Source organism: Lepidochelys kempii, chromosome 1 (genome assembly GCF_965140265.1).
Source record: "Lepidochelys kempii isolate rLepKem1 chromosome 1, rLepKem1.hap2, whole genome shotgun sequence".
NCBI classification, from domain to species: Eukaryota; Metazoa; Chordata; order Testudines; family Cheloniidae; genus Lepidochelys; species Lepidochelys kempii.
Window position 1 is genome coordinate 122,977,679 of NC_133256.1, and position 21,052 is coordinate 122,998,730.

General features: G+C 38.3%; 1 protein-coding gene across 7 annotated transcripts in view; it reads right to left on the reverse strand.

Annotated features, from left to right (window-relative positions):
- The window catches only part of PPP2R3B (protein phosphatase 2 regulatory subunit B''beta), a 95,656-nt gene that overhangs the window by 21,762 nt on the left and 52,842 nt on the right, over positions 1-21,052 (reverse strand). For 6 of the 7 annotated variants that reach the window (XM_073353807.1, XM_073353827.1, XM_073353797.1 and 3 more), the window contains 7 exons: positions 14,744-14,929; positions 13,387-13,490; positions 12,582-12,684; positions 11,572-11,646; positions 6,026-6,112; positions 5,397-5,553; positions 3,141-3,189 (listed from right to left, as the gene is read on the reverse strand). In XM_073353807.1, coding sequence (XP_073209908.1) covers positions 3,141-3,189; positions 5,397-5,553; positions 6,026-6,112; positions 11,572-11,646; positions 12,582-12,684; positions 13,387-13,490; positions 14,744-14,929 — 761 coding nt within the window. The remainder of the gene's footprint in view (positions 1-3,140; positions 3,190-5,396; positions 5,554-6,025; positions 6,113-11,571; positions 11,647-12,581; positions 12,685-13,386; positions 13,491-14,743; positions 14,930-21,052) is intronic. The other variant, XM_073353835.1, reaches the window with a different exon arrangement.

Genomic DNA, 21,052 nt, shown 5'->3' on the forward strand with positions numbered 1-21,052 from the left:
AGTTAATTGCTAAGGCAAACATTTGTTTACATTTGCAGGAGATAATGCTGCCCACTTCTTGTTTACAATGTCACCTGAAAGTGAGAACAGGCACTCTCATGCTACTGTTGTAGCCGGCATTGCAAGATATTTATGTGCCAGATGTGCTAAAGATTCATATGCCCCTTCATGCTTCAACCACCATTCCAGAGGGCATGTATCCATGCTGATAACGGGTTCAGCTCGATAACAACCCAAAGCAGTGAGGACCAACGCATGTTCATTTTCATCATCTGAGTTAGATGCCACCAGCAGAAGGTTGATTTTCTTTTTAATGGTTTGGGTTCTGTAGTTTCCGCAGCAGAGTGTTGCTCTTTCACACCTCATCCCTCTCAGACTTTGGAAGGCACTTCAGATTCTTAAACCTTCGGTTGAGTGCTGTAGCTATCTTTAGAAATCTCACATTGGTACCTTCTTTCCGTTTTATGAAATCTTCAGTGAAAGTGTTCTTAAAATGAACAACACGAGTTGGGTCATCATCCAAGACTGCTATAACATGAAATATATGGCACAATGAGGGTAAAACAGAGCAGGGGACGTACAATTCTCCCCCAAGGAGTTCAGGCACAAATTTAATTAACGCATTTTTTTAAACGAACGTTGTCAACATGGAATCATGTCCTCTGGAATGGTGGCCGAAGTATGAAGGGGCATATGAATGTTTAGCATATCTGGCATGTAAATAACTTGCAATGCCAGCTACAAAAGTGGCATGCAAAGGCTGTTCTTATTTACAAGGTCACCAGAAAGTGAGAAGAGGGCAGCATTATCTCCTATAAATGTAAACAATCTTGTTTGTCTTTGCGATTGGCTGAACAAAAAGTAGGACTTAGTGGACTTGGAGGCTCTGAAGTTTTACATTGTTTTGTTTGAGTGCAGTTATGTAACCAAAAAAAATCTACATTTATAAGTTGCACTTTCATGCGAAGACTGTACTACAGTACTTGTATGATGTGAACTGAAAAATACTATTTCTTTTGTTTATCATTTTTACAGTGCAAATATTTGTAATCAAAAATGCCCTTTGATTTCAATTACAACACGATACAATATATATGAAAATGTAGTAAAACATTCAAAATATTTAATAAATTTCAATTGATATTCTATTGTTTAACAGTGCAATTAAAACTGATTAATTGTAATTAATTTTTTTAATCAATTAATTTTTGAGTAAATCGTGTGAGTTAACTGATTGATCAACAGCACACACATACATATATATAAAAATATAAATATAAGATACTTTCTGAATTATTCACTTCCATTTCATTTCTGTTCTTATACTGCACTGATCATTACAGTTTCCAAGCAACTTCCTTTGTGTCCTATACCTTCCAAAAGAGAACTTTGATTTTTACAAAACTGATTAAAAAAAAAAAAAATCAGATAAGCAGCCTTGAGTTAGCACATCGTGAAATTTCTCCTGTACAGAATTCCTGTTTTTAAGCATCTTTCTGATACTCTGCTGATGTTTAGATCTTTTTGGGAAGTCATGAAACATGCCCAAGCACACTTCTTCCTCCCTGGGGCTGTCTACTGCCACTTTGGTTTCAGATTTTCTGCTATATTTACTGGTCAAGACCTCTTTGTTAGCCTCAGGAACAGCATGTATGTGAGATGCCAAAAAAGCACTGCATGAGTGTGATGTCATTAGAGCTGACTAAGAATTGTTCAAGTAAACTGTTTTTTTGGGTCAAAAATGCCAATTCATCAAAACTGAATTTTTCACTCAAACTTATTGGTTTTGACATACATTTTGTCGTGAAGGTTTCAAGAATAGGTCTAAGTAAGAGAAAGGCCACTCCAGAATAACCACTAGACTAGTGGCTACGACACTCATATGGGATGTAGGAGACCAAGATTCAAGTCCCTGCTCTGCCTGATTCATGCAAGTGCCCTAACCACCAGGCCATAGAGTCAGTCTCTTTCGCTCTCCTGTTGGAGCTGTTTCACTTTATGTAAATCAGTGGTTTTCAACTTGTGGACCCCTTGGGGTCTGCAGATGATGTCTAAATTTTCAAAATGGCCTGCACCTCCATTTGCAATTTTGTAGGGGTCCACATCACTGGTGTAAATAGTTACTTATTCACTAGGCCAGAGAGAGAGCGCATGAGAGAGGTAGAATCAGGCAGAGCAGGGACTTGAATCCTGGTCTTCCATATCCCAAGTGAGCATTGGGCTACTGGCTATTCTCAGGTGGTTCTCTTGCCCTTTTTTTTTTTTTTTAAATTTGACAGGTCCAGTTTTCATTCTGATGCAGAACATGTTAAAACCTCAGTTTTTCACAAAATGGAATTCTTGTTTTCTATCTCGCCCTAGGCATCATAGCTATTCCATGGAGACAGGAAATACAAATGACCATCAAAAAAATACTGAAGCTCCTATACAGTGTTTGTCGAATGCACAAAGTACTCACTTAAGATAAATAATTTTTCTCTAACTTTAGTTAGATTAACCTTATGTGTTACTTATAACACTAGTAGAAAAGTTTCAGAGTAGCAGCCGTGTTAGTCCGTATCCACAAAAAGAAAAGGAGTACTTGTGGCACCTAGAGACTAAAATTTATTTGAGTATAAGCATTCATGAGCTACAGCTCACTTCATCGGATGCATTCAGTGTGAGCTGTAGCTCACGAAAACTTATGCTCAAATAAATTTGTTACTCTAAGGTGCCACAAGTACTCCTTTTCTTTTTACTAGTAGAAAAAGCTTTCAAATGAAAATTTGAGTTTCCAACTGGAGTCCCTTTAAAGTTTTAAATTGCAAATGGAAAGATAAAATAGCAGAGAAAGCCAGTGATTGCTTTTCACTTTCCTCCCAACCCAAATTAGATTTTACAAAGTAACGGTCAACATTGCTTTACCTTATTTAACATAAATCAAAGACCTTTGCACAGAGTACATTGTGCACCAGCAACACAAAAATTCCTGTTGAAACAGTGGATTTAAAAAGATGGAGTGACAGCGCTGAACCCTTGAAATTAGCTTTCGATTTTCAGTGGAACTCATCTGTTCTAGGAACTTCATTTTCAATATTTCATAAACAAGCCTGACCATTAAGTTGGATTACCTGTATTTAAATCAACATATAAAAAGTTACCTTGTTACTGCTCCTGAAAATATCCTCTCTATCATCCTGTTTGATATAGCTGTGAAAGAGAAAAAAATATTAGAAGACATTTAAAGGTCATATTTTTGCTTTATATTGGGTTTAAGCTGATTACTGCCTATTAGATCAGTATTTAACAAGCATGGCCTTAACAAGTAAATCTTGCTTTCAAGGGTCTTTACATTTTAGAAGCCCTATAATTCATCAGAGAGCCAACATGGAATTAGGAATTTTAATGTATAAAGATAATACTTAACTATCTCTGACACACAATTTTGAGATGCATGTTTTTATTCTGTTACCAATTCTGGGGTTTTACTAAAGATGAAGTGTCTTTGGTTAAATGATTGATTCTTATTTGCGTAGTTTTATGGTGCTTTCTACCAGCATACTCTAAACATAATTTCTCTACTAGAATACAAAAGATATTACTAAGAAATTAATAGGCTTTAAGAGCTGTATGTTTTAAGATATGTCTACATTTCAAAGTTTAATATTGGAAAAGAGAACCAGAATTGCATCTGATTAACTTAACCGTAGAAGCCTTTCATTTCAAAGTAAAAAACCCCCACCAATGCTTCCGTAAAAGGCTAATTAGTCAAAACCTTGTCCTGTAGTATATATTTGTTTTTGCTATCACCAAACATTTCATAGATAAGGCTAGAAGGACCACTGATCATTGAAGTCCAACCTCCTGTATAACACAAGCCACAGGATTTCCTTTAATTAATTCCTGTTTGAACATATCTTTTAAAAAACATTATGATGTTCAAGGCAGTGGTTCTCAACCTAGGGTACACAGAGGTCTTCCAGGGAGTACTTCAACTCATCTAGATATTTGCCTAGTTTTACTACAGGTTACATGAAAAGCACTAGCGAAGTCAATACAAACTAAAATTTCACACAATGACTTGTTTCTACTGCTCTATATACTGTACGCTGAAATGCAAGTATAATATTTTTATTCCAATCGATTTTATAATGATATGGTAAACGTGAGAAAAATTTTTTTTTCAGTAATAGTGTGCTGTGACATTTTTGTATTTGTGTCTGATTTTGTAAGCAAGTAGTTTAAGTGAGGTGAAACTTGGGGTACACAAGACAAATCAGACTCCTGAAAGGGGTACAATAGTTTGGAGAAGTTGAGAACCACTGTTCTAAGGGACACCAGCAACCTATTCACTACTTATTCCCAGAACTGTGCAACACTCAGCTCGTGTGCTTCGAGGGGGAAAAAAGGCATGATACAGCTGAAAGCTGAGATCACAGAAATTAGAGAGGGAAGAGACCTGTTAGGCCATCATGTCAATACCCCTTCCACTTCAGTATTTTTCCTCGCAATGTGTATGAGTGCTTGGTCTAGTCTAGTTTTAGACTGACAGCAATGAGGAGACTGCCACTCCCTGTGGGAGACAACTGTGTAGTTGGAGACATAACTTGCTCTACCACCTGCTTTTTAAGTGTAGGGCCAAAATTTTCAAAATGTGTGCCCAAAAGTAAGGCTGTGAAGTCCATATTTAGGCACCTAAGTAGCCTATTTTCAAGAGTGCTGAGCACCCAGTGTCGCCTTTTGATTTCAGCTGAACTTCATGGGAATGGCAGACATGCAGCAGTTCTTAAGATCAATCCCTTCTAGCTGCTTGCGCCCATATTTCCTACTGTTCATGTTTAACAGCTGTTACTTTTTCTTCTGGTTAAGAATGAGGAGGGAGTCATCTATAATATGTGATCAGACTTGCTTTTGCCTTTGCTGGTCTGTTGGTTCAAATGATCATGACCAGCAGAAAAACAAAAAAGTGTTCTTCTTCCTGAATTAAATATCGACTAAAAAGTAGTTAGACTTGAGTAGAAACAACCCTAGGGAAAAATATTTCCCTTTCATAGGGCAATCAGAATGATGTCCCAGATCTCTTTCACTATGGGGGAGAGCAGGGCACATCAGATTTTCTGTTTGTAAGTGAACTTCCCAATCATGAGAGGAATGATTCCTTAAGATGACAATAGACACAGCGTCGGACAAAGTACTTCCAGAGCAGCTGCAAGATGTAAAGAGATGTTTAAATTAAACTCTTGGTCAAATGTGCAGGATTACAGAATCCAAAACCACTGCAGAATTTGTGAATGCAGAACAGCGTGTAGGCGCTAGATATTCTTAAAACTGTATATGAAGTGCAATACAGCTTTTCAGTTAACTTTTACTTATGGTCTTAAAGCTAAACTGGTTAAAAGTTGTTCCATGTGTCATACCATGATCATTATGCCGGGCTAAATCCTTTGGATCAATATAGAGGTCATGGTCTGTATCCAGCTCCCAAAATTTGCAATAGATGACATAGAAGTGCTCATAAGAGAAGTACTCTGTCAGCTGGTTAATATCAGCTTCTTCTTCCAATAATGCCACATTCTATTATTAGGAAAAAGAAAATCTCAATTAAAGAACCTGCAAGATGCCTGTTGGTCACAGCAACAACTGGAAGGATGAGTGAAAGTTCTCATATCATCAATGAGCATCACTAATCTCTAACAGTTTTTCAGTGGAATTATTTTATTTTCAAAGACCTTATGCACAATATAGCATGCTAAGAAGATTTTAATAAACTGAGTTGAAAGCTAAGGTGCTAGAGAAAAATGCATAGTAAGGACAGCCAACTTTCTGCTAAGTGAGAGACAAATATAGCTCTGAACAATATAGTAATCTAAATTGAAACAGTCTTGTATTAATAATTGCTCCCTTGAGAATCAATGCACTTTAATCTTCATTGAACTGGGAAAAAGCAAGAAAACCATCTTTACTTATGCCCTTTTAAGTATTTAACTTAATAAAGCTTTTAAATGAGCAGAAGTTATATTTACCTTGCAAAATTTTACATAAATACCTGCAAAAAGCTGCTTTTCCTGAGTTCATTACACGTGATTCTTCCAGACCAAGACCTATTTACTGTATAAAATATCCTTTGTATAACCTACAAAAGAGAGACAAATTAAAAGTCTACTTTTAACTATCTGAACTAAACAATGTACTGTTCCAAGTTTTGGTTAAGTGTTTAAAAATACCTGTGTACAAATGCAAAGAAACAAAAATATGAAATAAGGTTCTGCAGTTTACTGCTGTATTCACTTCCCATTGTTTATTACTATTGCTCAATCTGCAGTATTTGGTCATCATTATCCTCAGTCTTCATCTTCCTCCTCTCTTCATCTGTTGAGGCCTGGGTCCATTCCTCTTTTTCCCTCTACCTTGTCTTAGTGAGCTCATCCTCCCATTGTTTCAGATACTATCTTTCCAGAAATGATTTCCAACTCTCTCTACTCAATCTACAGATATCACTTAGACATCCTTCAGCTGTCCCAATATCCTCGATTCAGTGCCACAAAGCCATACTTATTTCCTCCTGATCCCTCTCCAGCTGTCTCTCTCTACTGAGAACTCCAGCACCCTTCTATTCTCCCAGCATTCTTTTAACATTCAGTCTTGACAAATTCTGCTACTTCTGTATCACTAAAATCCATCCTTTACCTCACTATTCCCATTGCTAAAAACCCTGGAAAAACCTTTAAAAGGTCCATGCCCTGGCTTCTCTTGCCTCAACTACTGTAACTTTATCCCTGATCAACTTTCGCACCTCTGTCTCATTTATTCAAGAACCCCATTGCTGATATCCCCTTCCCCTCTAATTACTCCCACCAACTCATTTCATATATCCCTCTCTGGGTTTCTGCATTTTACTCTATCACACTGAAAACCTCCCCCACTACATCCACAACAGCCTCCTTCCTCATGCTTGCCAAGCAGCTTTTCCCTTCCAAATACAGCCTTCAGATCTAGTATATCCAAGATACTAGTTCTACCCGCAGCAAGGATTCTATTGATGTAAATTTAGGTCTCAATTTTACAAATGTACGGGTTATCACTTATCTATTATGCCATCCATGTATCTAGTGCTTTAAACATAAGACAATATTTCAGCCCTCCAGGATCTTAATCTAAATTAGAAATCACAAAACTTGTTTATGTATTTACACTGTAAATTTATGTTTGAAAAATGCATAACAGATATTTCCTGGTTCGAAGAGTTTACAATTTAAGCTAAGCAAGAGGCAGACAGGATATGGAAGAATAGGCCAGGAAAAGAATGTGGTAAGAGAATTACTTGAGAAAAGATCAGAAGGAAAAGTTGGTTTGATACATGTATTTTATAGTATCATACACTTTATACTTTTAGCTTAAGAATGGTCTTAGAAGCCTACTGTAAGAAGGTTCAGTCCAAAGAATGTGAGATTTTTATTTCAGACACACTATTAAAAACGTTACCTATCTGTTATAAATCCATCTATATTACTAAAATAAAGGCATGTCAAAAAACCCTATGAAACAGTCCATCATACTTCCATATCAAAATTAAATTGGCTTTGAGTCATAAGTAGAGGGCATTAAGTGAGTTACTGATATTGTAATCATGAAATTTTATATATAGTTAAAGCTTCAGCATACAGCAAGCTCTGCTGCTCTTACTTTGAATTGGAACAGCTGGTTTGATAAGCCTAGAAAGGCCTCTCTTACTTCTGAAACTTAATTAGTTCAGTCTTAATTGTGTGTTTAGGGAAGCCCATTTTTGGCTTAAACTACAAAGCAATTTTTTTCTAGCAAAGTTCTGCCTTAGCTTTGCAGTTTAATCCATCTGGACATCATTACCTCATCTGTTACACATCTAACTGGTCTAAAAAACCCCCCCAAAATTGAATGTTTGCTAGAGACAACTGGACAAGTCTTAAAATTTGGGTCTCTAAAACAAACCAGAGCAGAGAATGAGTAAATATAGTTTGAGACTTGTTTGATTTACTATGCTCAAGATGTCAGTTGCTGCTGTACATTGGCTTTTTTTATTGTGGGAAGGAAAAATTGTGCAAAATAAACATAACACTGTTGAAATTCTAGAGATATGTTTAATTCCTATGGAAGTTGCCTATACAACCCTTGTGTCAGTACAAATACTATTTCTACAGATTAGCTTTATATTAGCCTAAAACGTGTGTACCAGACCTTACTCCTAGACAGAGCAATTGTTTTAAACCTCTGCCCAGCAGATGGGTCTGTCTCCCTCTGAGGTACTGCTCAGATGGCATCTTACCCAGAAGTGGAAGCGGAACAGTAATTAGATTTCAAATATTTAATAGTGAATTGGTGTGAGAACCCACTAAGAACTCTAACCTACAACTTTAATTTTGTGAAGACAACATCCTCCAGACAGCTTCCACCCAGCAGTCGGATCACTAAAGCTTCAAGAAGTTACTTAAACAACTCCCATTCAAAATACGCTTAAATACAATACTTAACAAAAGGGAAGATCAACAGATCTATTTGTTATCATTCACATAATTACAGGGCTTAATTTCTTTAGAAGCATGTAGTGGTTGGCAGATGCTCTTTCTTCTAAAAAGGGACAACAGTGTAGACCGTTTTCTTATGTCTTTGATAAGTGGACTGATGTTATGGTTCCCTTTTCAGAGAGAATGTTCATAGCAGTTTGGGCTTCTTTTCTAGGACCTTGATATGAGGAGTTCTTTTAGGGGCAAAAGTAAGTAGTGGAAAATTCATTAGCTATCCCTACTAACCAACTGCTAAGATGAATTTGTCAAATGTTATTTCAACCCAGGCCTCCCTAAGTAAATATGTTCCTCAACTAAAGAAAGGACTGGGGAATGAGAGGATTTAGCTGCTGCAGCCCTCAGAAGGAACAGTAGTTTTTCCACAATTCAGACAAGCCATGCTCCAATACAGTTGCCGAAGAAAGATCATCACAGATGACATATTTTCTTCTTTCTCCCCTAGCTTCAACCATATCTTTTGAGAAATAATTCATCTAGGAATTGCTATGGCCTCACTGAGAGGCAAATACTAGTATCAGCTCTTAGCATGAAAAACCCAGCAAAGCAGTTACAGTGTCATCAGTTCTCATTAATTTATTGAGAGTCCCACAACTTTGCTACCTGTTGGAGCTCTTGTGATGACATGAAGAGCTCCTTGCCTCATGTGACTTGGGAGCAGGTGCCTGCACGAACTCCCCACTGCTCCATCCTCCAAGCTCTTCTTGCCCCTCACTCACCCTGGCAGTTCTTGTGGGGACCTGATTGCAGCAGGGAGGGGTGGATCAAAACAGGCTTCTGGAGGTGACTGACTGACCTGCATCCCCATCTTTTTTGGCAGGCTACCACGGGGGGTGGTTCTTTCGTCATGCTAGACTGCATAAGCTGGCTCAGAAGTAGAAAGCTCAACCCCAGAGCAGGCTGTCCCTCTGAAGGTAACCCACTATGGACAAGGAACACCCACCCACCACAGCACTGAGAAAAGGCTTTTGCTAGGGACCTGCCTTGAGCCCCCTACTCCTATACATTAGGTGTCAACTGGAAAGGAATCCCTTCCTCCCACACATCTCCCTCTGTCTTGTGAAGGGCAAAGCAGAGCCCTCACGCCCCCACCCACTGCACCCTACTACTATGCAGATACAACTGAGCCCTCTACCCACCATCCCCTGCTGCTCTGTGGGGCAGCACATTATTTTCTTGAGGCATTTTGATATACCAGGTCTGCAATGGCTACACACTTCCTCTCTCAGCAGCTTGAAGCAGTACTGGCCCTCATTGCTCAGCCCCCAAAAGCACCTCCACTCTACCTTTCCGCAGGGCTTCTCCTGACCAGGAGTTAGAGGGTGGGGGTATGGTATTAAGATCTCAGCATATTCCCCTACAACCTCCAATCCTGACACAGCTTCCTGCAAGAGAGAACAGGAGAAGCAGGAGGCACAAAAGGTAGCGGGGGCACCAACTGACTTTTGGAGGGCATGGGGGAGGAAGAGGATGATAGTAGCAGCTAACTTTTGAGCAAGTAGTAAAGTTTCATGAAGCTCCAAGTATAACCCTTCTTTGTTGGTGAGAAAGTCTCTAATGTCACTCACATGATGTCTCCCCTCCATGTTCCCAAGTAGTGGCATGGAATCATATTGGGGAGATAAGTGACTTTCACATTGATGAGAAATGTCACATGGAGCTGTGCAAACTTTGGCAGTTAAGGGAACCAGTGGCTGTCTTGGACTTGGAAGGCAAGAGCTAGGGAGTAGACCAACAAGCACCTGCTCCACGATTGCATAAAGACAAGAGTAACTGCAAAAGGGGACAAAGTCTTCTTACTTTTGATAAATATGCAAGAGTTTGCACTACAGTGTTTCTAAAACACACTGCAAGTATGCAGAGGGGTTCAAAAATCAGAATAGACTAAATCTCACAACTTAATCTTCTTAAACAATCTCTTGCTTTTTAGGCCAATCATGATTTTTGAACTCTTGGGGCTGGCAATACTACTATTGGTCTATTGGCGATGTCTATTGGAGTGGGGTGGATGAACCTGAAGACCTTCAACTCTGCACTAAAGTATGAAAGGTGCAGAAGCAAAGTTAATGTCTCAAAAGAAAGACTCCCAGATTAAATTTGTGCTACATCCAACTGTAGCTTATGTATACTGAACTAATGGATTTAATTTAGTTCCCAGAGGATGCTCGTTAAACTCAGTCACTGATGCTTGCTGACATTTTTAAAAAAAAATTGAATGCCCTTGGGAGGGATCTCAGACTCTGAAGATTGAAGGACCAAATGAGCAGAGTCTGAAGCAACATAATCTCTAGAGTTTGTCAAATCCAGATCAGTAGTTGAGGGAAATTGATAGAACAGTTAACTGCTATTCATATAGCAGTTTGTGGACAGAAAGATGACTAGTCACAGAAGCTTAGAGCTGCAGATCTGGAACTTTTCATGTATACAAAATTCAATTAAAAGGAAAATCATTGAACTGGGAAGGTGCAAGTAGCTTTAAAAAAAGGCTTAAATTCTATCATGATCTCTTTACAATTCCATAATATTGTGGAGAACTTATGCATTATCTACTTGATAAAATCTGAACTTGAAATAATGCGGAAGTCATTTTAAACTTAGGCTTTTTTCATTACGAAGTCCAAACCAGGGTCAGTATTCTAACCTGCCATACATTGAAAACCACACCCAAATAAGCATCCAAGTTAACTAAGTAATTTGCTCTTCAGTAGAAATACATTAACATGTTCCACACAAACCATCTCCATTCAGTATTCCTCATTTCAACTGTTATTCAGTAAGCTCTTCTAACACGCTGAAATACAGAGAAACCTTACAACTATCGATTGCAATGACAAATGCTCTTCCTCCCATTACCGTGTCTCCTGAAGATTTGAATAGACTCAGTATCATGCACTAGAAGCTTGAAAAGTTGAAATCAACAGAATACTTGTCTCTAGAGATAAGCCCATTGTGAAAAGGATGGTTTTACATATTTCAATTGACCTATTAATTAACTGTTAAACTGTATAAAAGTAATGTTTCTAAATAAAGCACTTACTGTGGTAATGTAACGAGAATGAAATTCGGATGCTTCTTTTAAAAAGGATAGGCCAGGATGACTATTCACCACATCCTATAAAGAGAGGGGAGGAAATGAAGTGCCAACTGGTACCCATTCTCACCCTGGGTATCAACTCATTAATGCAGAATACTACCATCAATTCCTTGAAAGAGCCATTCCAAATTCGATTGCTAAGCAAAGCAACCATTACTAAGTATAACAATTTGTAGACTGCCTCATGTAAACATCCCATGGTGATGTAAGTTTTCAAAATAACGTGACTTTTAAAAGCCATTCAACATGAGCTTTCTTAATTGTAATAGGGAGATGTCAGAAACAATAGGCAGAGGTGTGCAAATTATATGTTCCTTTCAGAAAAAAAACAACTTATTTTCCTGGTGTAGATGGGGCTTGATACATGTAACTAGTAAGAAATAGCACTGCTGAAAAATTACGGATGGTTTTCCATTAGAAATGAAGACACTCTATAAAACCACGTGGAAGTACACTAAGTCCAACATGGAAGTTTGCTTCTGGTCATTCATTAGCAAAGCACTAAGACTTGTGACAGTCCAAAAAGAGATTCAACTGCCATTTTTCTTTTCCCCTCCCCAATAACTTCCCAGAAGCCCAAGAAGCACATCCTTAACACTACTATGTCAATCATGAGTTGTCATTAAGGTTAAATAGGCTCTGACACATTAGTCAGTCGAAATCAAACATCAATTAAGAGCTATTGTAGTATGTGTAGGGTTTCTTCTTTTCAACTTCTTCCCTACATAAAAGTAGGCTATAAATATTTGTGACTGTAAAATGACTTGTAACAAGTTAACCTCATCAGTTGACCATACAAGTTGCGTACACTAAATATCAGTAATCTTTTTATTCATTCTCTTTACTAGAGTTACTCTATCAGTTAGGAAATTAAAGTTGTGCTGGTACAGCTAGTCTTTTGTTTAGCTTTGGAAGATACAAAGAGGTCATGATTAAATTAAATCGCTATGTACTTGTAAAAATGGAATGAAGTCTTCTTGCACCAAGTAGTTGCATCCAGGGTTCATCAGAAGATGAACAAACTTTGCAGCATCATCGTGGCAGGTCTGTAGTATTCTGAAATGCAAATATAAAATGAATTTGCATCAAACTTTTTCTACTCCATTCAGAGAGGAAAAATGCTCATATTTGTGTTAGGAAGTTCTACAGCAGGATTTATGAAAAATCTGCAGTCTCAGAATTTAATCCCAACTCATTGATGTAACATGTGAGCACCTAAAGAATGAGTTACCATAATATAAAGGCAGGCATGTGGTCACAGTTTCTTTTGCCTACTAGTGATTTTACATAGCTCTAAGCATTGCACTGGCCAATAATCCTATATTGCTTCCTCTCATACTAGACTTTAAGGCATAATTTACATTGTACTATCTTTACTGTACCTGCTCCCAGAAGTGGAGTAGTCAAATGAGAGGACAGTTTGAAATCAAGACCATAGTTCTCCTTCCTAGCCTCATTGATCCCAGAGAAAGTAGTATCTGCCCACAACTGTTGACATATTCCTGCAAATTAGGACCACACTTCTCAAAACCTTACACAGTTGGGACCACTAGGAACTTGTCATTAACCACACCACATTATATATCTTTACACAGCAAATATCAAGAATTTAAACTGTACGCATTTTTTTAAATCCAGTCCACTCTGTGTTGGACTATTAGAAAGGGGTTTTGTTTGTTTGCAGGCTGGATCACATTCATAGCTTAAATATTACATTTAAATTAAGAAATACAGTACCTCAAAAAGCAACCTACTTACTTTCGCCACATTGCAACAAATTTATGAACTGAGACACATCCTGTTCGTTCTCCTCCAGCACAATAAAACAAGGGACCTTTCCAGTAAAGCGGGCATTCACAGGCCTGGAATTAAGGTGTAGAACAATGCAGACAGTCAGTTTATTGATTACTTATCTGAGCATTACTCCCTCTCAAAACACTAGCGTAAAATGAAACCTTGCTAGTGTAGTTGTAAGGGGGCATTATGGGAGAGCAGGACAGACACTTGTTTCGTTGCACACACTTTTACGGAACTACAGTGAAAATAAGGCAATTCCTGGAAGATTTAGTTTTTTGACAGGTAACCTTTAATTTGACCAACAGCTTTAGTCTCTACTGTACTGCACAACAAGGTAGATTTTCATGGTAAATAAAAGAAATTAAGGGGAAAAGTCATTTCCATTTATTCTTTTTCCCCACAGTTGGGAACCATTTTTCCACTTGTACTTCTAAAGAAATGGGGGATTCACACATGAAGACAAGCATATGTTTACTGTAAGCAATCACAGTGTATGTGTTCCAGTGTTAGCCCTAGACTACTATGGAAAGATATACGGAGTGATCAATACAGCTCCCTTGAAAACAAAATATTTATCATTTACATTCCTGCTTCAATATTATATGGAGAAAATATTAAATTCCTCCAACCCAATTTGCTATGTATGTTATACAGAAGCAAAACAAGTCAGTCTTTTTAGATTGATAAACCCCATATTCTGACACTGCAATAAATCTAGTGACTACTGAAGGACTAAAAAAACCCTCCAAAGAAACAAAGCCATTCTGGATTCGAAGGTTTAATAACCTAAGTCCATAACTTAACTTTCTCACCTTAGACAGGAAAAGAATCTAGCTTCTTTGTTTTTAGATGAGTAACTGGTTTAATTGTAGAGTTCTACATAGACATATTCAAAGTGATAACTCAAAATGCTAATCTTGCACCATGTAAGTAAACCAACTTAAAGATGCGCTTAAAACATCTGCAGTAGTACAACTGATTACTGTGAATGCACATGGCCAAATTTTGCACTGAGACAATGCTATCCCACTGACATCTATGGGACTGCACAAGATATAACTCAAAGAAAATTTGGCTGCTTGAGTTTGATGTTGAAGTTTATGGGTTTTCTCCAAAACCCACTAAGGTTAATGTAAAGGCTCTCATTGACTTTAATGGGTTATGGATCAGGCCCCATATTAAGTAAAGACAATACCAGCCCAATTTAAGTTAACTTTTTGGAATTTTATTCATATCACACAACAGATAACATAGGAAAACCATTTGTTGCCTTTTTGTAGGTTAGTATACTGAAGTTAGACACCCAGTAAATCCTTACCTTTGCAACTTTGCCCATGTCTTCTAATCTTGCTCTCTCATTTGGAAACTGAGAGAAAGTTCTCTCTATTTTGGCAATCACTGCATCTATATTCACTTTTTCTTTTGGACATCCTCGGGGAAAATAAAATGTTGGAATGGTTTGGCTCAGTGATGGCGGCAAAGGTTCTTCTTTCTTTGTCTGAACCTAAATGGATAAATACATTTGACATACTGAGGTGTATCAAACTGTTTGCCATACAATCCTCCTTAGAATGAGACGGAAAAGCCTTTATCTTGTTTTGTATTAACTACTGTAACATATTCCTACAGAAAATTACATATGATGGAATAAGCTCTTTAAGAGTGAAATTCCTGAAAAATTGGCATCTAGAACATTTCAGCCTTTTCAAAATGAATTCAAGTTTGACATAAGGAAAGCTATTTGGCGAAGGTAAGAATAGCGTTTCCCCTCTATCCCACCTCAAGTCTTCATCCAGCTTTAGAACCAGAACTCTAGCCAAACCTTTTTCTGAAGTTTGGAAGTATTCATAATTGTTATTTTCACTTCCAGTATAGCTTGAGACCAGAACAGCCCAAAATATCACAAGCAAGGCTGTTTAGAATTTCAACTTGTCGCTTAAGTGCTATAATCATGTGAGATCGTGCTTTCACAAAATTTCCACCTCAGTTTTGTAGACTCAAGAGGGTCAGGTAAGCATGCAATCTTTTGTGTGCTTGCAAGCTGCACACTTTTCTTCTCTAACTCAAACAGTCATAACTGTGGAGAAAAAAGTTTCAGTTGAATCCTAAAAACAAGACAACTTTTCTTAAAATATTTTTTTAGGAAATATGTTCAGTATTTGTGTACTAATACTTCTGCACACACAAGCGCAAAGATATAGGGGTCTAGGTATGCTAGAGTAGTGTAATTAACAACTCAAAAATGACTGAAGTCCATAATAGGTAAATTTATTCAGTAAGAGGTTACAGTACAGCTGTTAGCTATGGTAAAAGGAGAATTTATCCTTTATTTGGTTAGTCCCATGAAGAAAGGTCAGTAGCTGAAAAACAAGTCAACAGGATATAAGGCAACAGAAAAATAAACTGAGCAAATAAAAGAATGTGTGTACTGGACAGCTCAATAATTTGGCAACTGAATACAAAGGCTTTCCTCTCTACGGTACAGATTCAAAACCAGCCCAATTTAGCAGTGACAAAAAGTTATTTCCCATGGTGGCCCATGATGAAATCAACGATCCCAGTGAACCCAAAGTCCATCTCAATTTCCTCCAGTCACAACTGGTACCATCTGACAGATTCAGCAGCAACATTAAGGAATGAATGGCAAAGACATTATTACCACCACACCCCTCAAGATGGTCCTTTCACAGCTGGGCTGAGGCAATGGCAAAAAACCAGATGTCTATACTGCTGCCATCCATATTGAGAATGCCGTACGGATAAAGGATTTTGGTCCCCCAAAAGACTTCAATTTCACTGAGATATAATATGTAAAGAGGTTGAGTTAATCCCCTCGGATTTTTCTACAAATGAGCCAACCAATTCCAACTTTACACTTGCCCTGATATTGCAACTTCACTAAAAATCAATGCTAGCCTTTAAGTATGTCAGAATAAAAAAAACAGAAAAAAAAAGTTTACTTGAGTTTGTAGTACTTGTATGCAAAAGTTTTATTTTTGTTGACTGGATTTGCACTTTTCAGTTACACCATAAAGGCTCTCTTGATGCAATACAAAAATGTAAAAGTCACATCCACAGAATCACCAAACAAAAACAAAAATACCCCAGATCTCAAACTAAAAAGACAAACATTTTTCCATCTCCAAAGTGGTGTTCCTGTTTGCACTCTTGATGGTGCTATAAACAATTTCTTTATAATTTCCCCCTAAATTTCAAGGTAACCACCATCACATCAGTGCTTGGGTTGAGCCGCTGACATAACTAGTCACTGAAAGCCTGTGCTGTTGCCCAGGTGTAATTCGTAAAAGTAAAATGGCTGAGAACTTGAAAACTGGACAGTTTCAGACAGTGAATCCCAGTGATTATTCAACCTGGTGATATTATAAACAAAAGGACATCTCAACCAGGTTGGAAGCTGTTTCCATCACTTTAAACTGACTCACACATTCTATACTTCAGAGCGACACCCTTGGAATATTATTATATACATAGCACGTTTTAATCTATTGTGCCAGCCTGGGGAGTAGATCTTTAGCCCTTCCCTCTCTATGGGACTGACACAGTATGTGCTCTCGGTGCTGTGTGTTAACTGACCATTTTTACAGAAAGACAAAAAAGGAAAAAAGGAAACAGGAAAAAAGTTAGAGTTGTGATGCAGCTACTTCATTCCTTCCCCCCCTAATCTTTGTTATTTTCCTAAGTAGCAGCTTTCAGCAAGACTGGCAGGTAGTAAAGTTCTTCAGATCACAGCTGTCCATTCTTTCTTCAGGTGGAATGCCAGAAAGTTATAAATTACTGTAAACTCCTTTAGTTAAAAGTTTCAGAGCATTAGTTTAAACAGTGTAAATTTAGTATAGAGACAAAACGAGGTGTTTTAAGTCCAAGGTTAAGAAAGTGTAAAGACTAAGTCGCAAGACTGGTTTCTTAGCAAAGGAGGAAAAAGGAATATGTAAAAAGACTTAGAGAATGGGAAGATGACCCAGTAAAACCAAGCAAGAGAAGAAAATAATCAAATTGAAAGTTCTACAAAGGTTTGAAACAGATATTTTTCAAAAATTGTTCCTTCAATTATATAAAGTATACTGCACATCTGTTGTGCTACAGTGAGATAAATGGTAACTTTTTGGTTTACACATAGAAGTTTTTGGATTTTAAAGGCTATCTGGAATTTAGAAAGTTAGCTTTGTACAACTAGCGATAAATCCTTTCACAGAACTGTTCTCTCCAGATGGACAAATTTAACACAGCAGGCATGCCCACTTCATCACAACAGAAGCTGCCTCTTCCCAAAACCACTCAACCATACCAGCATTTAATTTCTCCAAGTTAAATACTGCTGTGGATAAACTTGACGTTCTAGATTTGAGGTTATTTTGGTAACAGTAAAAACATCAGGTTTTGTTATACAAGTTAAAGTTATCATTAGTGTGCTATTTAAAAGACAAAACACACTAAATATGTGCTTCAATTTTGATGGTGATAGTTTACACATAACTGGTCCCTACTGTGAATATTTATATCAGATTTCAGAGGAACAGCCGTGTTAGTCTGTATTCGCAAAAAGAAAAGGAGTACTTGTGGCACCTTAGAGACTAACCAATTTATTTGAGCATGAGCTTTCGTGAGCTACAGCTCACTTCATCAGATGTTTACCGTGGAAACTGCAGCAGACTTTATATACACAACCGCATTTGCTCCAACCCCTCAGACAGAGACAAACACCTACAAGATCTCTGTCAAGCTTTCTTACAACTACAATACCCACCTGCAGAAGTAAAGAAACAGATTGATAGAGCCAGAAGAGTTCCCAGAAGTTACCTACTACAGGACAGGCCTAACAAAGAAAATAACAGAACGCCACTAGCCGTCACCTTCAGCCCCCAACTAAAACCCCTCCAACGCATTATTAAGGATCTACAACCTATCCTAAAGGATGACCCAACACTCTCACAAGTCTTGGGAGACAGGCCAGTCCTTGCCTACAGACAGCCCCGCAACCTGAAGCAAATACTCACCAACAACCACATACCACACAACAGAACCACTAACCCAGGAACTTATCCTTGCAACAAAGCCCGTTGCCAATTGTGCCCACATATCTTTTCAGGGGACACCATCACAGGGCCTAATAACATCAGCCACACTATCAGAGGCTCGTTCACCTGCACATCCAACAATGTGATCTATGCCATCATGTGCCAGCAATGCCCCTCTGCCATGTACATTGGTCAAACTGGACAGTCTCTACGTAAAAGAATAAATGGACACAAATCAGATGTCAAGAATTATAACATTCATAAACCAGTCGGAGAACACTTCAATCTCTCTGGTCACGCAATCACAGACATGAAGGTCGCTATCTTAAAACAAAAAAACTTCAAATCCAGACTCCAGCGAGAAACTGCTGAATTGGAATTCATTTGCAAATTGGATACTATTAATTTAGGCTTAAATAGAGACTGGGAGTGGCTAAGTCATTATGCAAGGTAGCCTGTGTCCTCTTGTTTTTTCCTACCCCCCCCCCAGATGTTCTGGTTTAACTTGGATTTAAACCTGGAGAATGGTCAGTTTAGATGAGCTATTACCAGCAGGAGAGTGAGTTTGTGTGTGTATGGGGGTGGGGGGGATGTGAGAAAACCTTGATCTATGCAGGAAATAGCCCGACTTGATTATGTAAAGAGTTGTCACTTTGGATGGGCTAGCACCAGCAGGAGAGTGAATTTGTGTGGGGGGGTGGAGGGTGAGAAAACCTGGATTTGTGCTGGAAATGGCCCACCTGTTGATCACTTTAGATAAGCTATTACCAGCAGGACAGTGGGGTGGGAGGAGGTATTGTTTCATGATTTCTGTGTGTATATAAAGTCTGCTGCAGTTTCCACGGTAAACATCTGATGAAGTGAGCTGTAGCTCACGAAAGCTCATGCTCAAATAAATTGGTTAGTCTCTAAGGTGCCACAAGTACTCCTTTTCTATTTATATCAGAGTGATTTTGAACAGGAAGCAGCAAGATGTCTAAACAAGTTCAATCTGCATAAGAATTGGCACGTGAAGAGTTACAAAACCTGGAGAAAGACTAACCCAAACTGAAAACAAACACCTTATGAAATAGTAAGGGAAAAGGTTATGTTTAAATATGATTTTCAAGTTAGGATCCCTTTCATGAACAGATTACAGAAGCTAATATTACCATGCACATTTGATTTTTTTATGCACTTGTTCAATTTTCTGAGAGCCTATATGGGATGCAGGCTTTTCTGTTTTTTTTCTTTTCTTTTTTTAAAAGAAAATAAAGTATATAACTTTCCTTTGCACTACAGAGGAACCTTCTCTATTGTTTCAAGTTGGAAATGGAAAATAATGTAAGCCTTCGTACTTGTTAGTGATACCTGAAAATGGATTGAATGTATAGTGTATCAATGTATCCTGAAAATGGAAAGAATGTATAGTGATAACATGAAGTGGAATTGAATAAAGTAAATCCTTTGGAAGCTTCCAGAATCACTGGTCTTATATTTCCCCACTTCTCCAACCAGGCAGCAACAATCATCTGCTTTGTTACTAAGTAGATTGTGGCCCTAAAAAGGAAAATCCACCAAATTATCTTGGCTATCTTTAAGGTCTGAATCCTTTAGCCCCTTTTCAGGGTGACAGCTGTAGTCCAAGAGCATGCTGAGGTCCTAAAGGCACTATGCACTGCTTGAAGAGTATTTATGGTTACTCTTTGCCCATCAAGCAAAATTGGCTGGTCTCATTTCCTTGTGGGAGAGTTGATTAAAGAGGGAGAAAAGGTGGTTTTGGAACAGGAAGGTGAATGTGTCTCACCTTTCAGTAATTAGAAATAGTCATCTGAAGGGTGACCAACAAATACAACTCCTTCCCCAAAGCGGTCAGTTTTCCTGAGCTTAATCTCTAGATCTTTGAAGCAGAGAAATACCTTCAGAATGTTTTTTTTTAATGCAACAGATATACAATAGCCTTTTGGGGCTGAAGACTATGGCCACAGCAAGAGCTCAGCCCCAAACCATCCATGTCAATGCAATTTTCAACACCTATCATCATTGGAAAGAAAGGTCAGGGATGGTTTCTAGGGCATACCAAAGAGGAAACAGAATGCTAGGACAGTAACTCCCCACTGACTCCTCAGCAGCAAGTACAAAGCATGCCCCTGGCACTGAACCAGACTACTCTGCAAGGTGAAGCAGCTGTATCAAAGCATTACACACTCTTATTTCCCTTGAATAATCCTGCCACAACTATTCCAAAGCCTCCTTTAGCATTAAGTAGGGGCACAGACCCAGGCTTCCTCATCTTCTAGAAGTACCATGAGGAATGTTACAGAAAACAAAGAGCCTCCCCTCCCAGCCCCTTCAGCATCAAGGAAGTAGTATGCATTAAGGCCACCCTCACCTTTTATGCAACTGAATCTCTGAAGATTTCTATGAGCTGTTTTTGGAAGTGGTCTCAAGTCTCTAGGATGGCACCAACTCGGATGTCTCTTTAATCATCTTAAGCAGAAAGAGTTCAAGCATTTACTTCCCATCCTTATGGGTGCAGGAAGTAAAGACAACAAAGGCTGCACACTACCCTGGGGAACTATTTCCATTCAGGTACTAAGGCTGTTGATCCG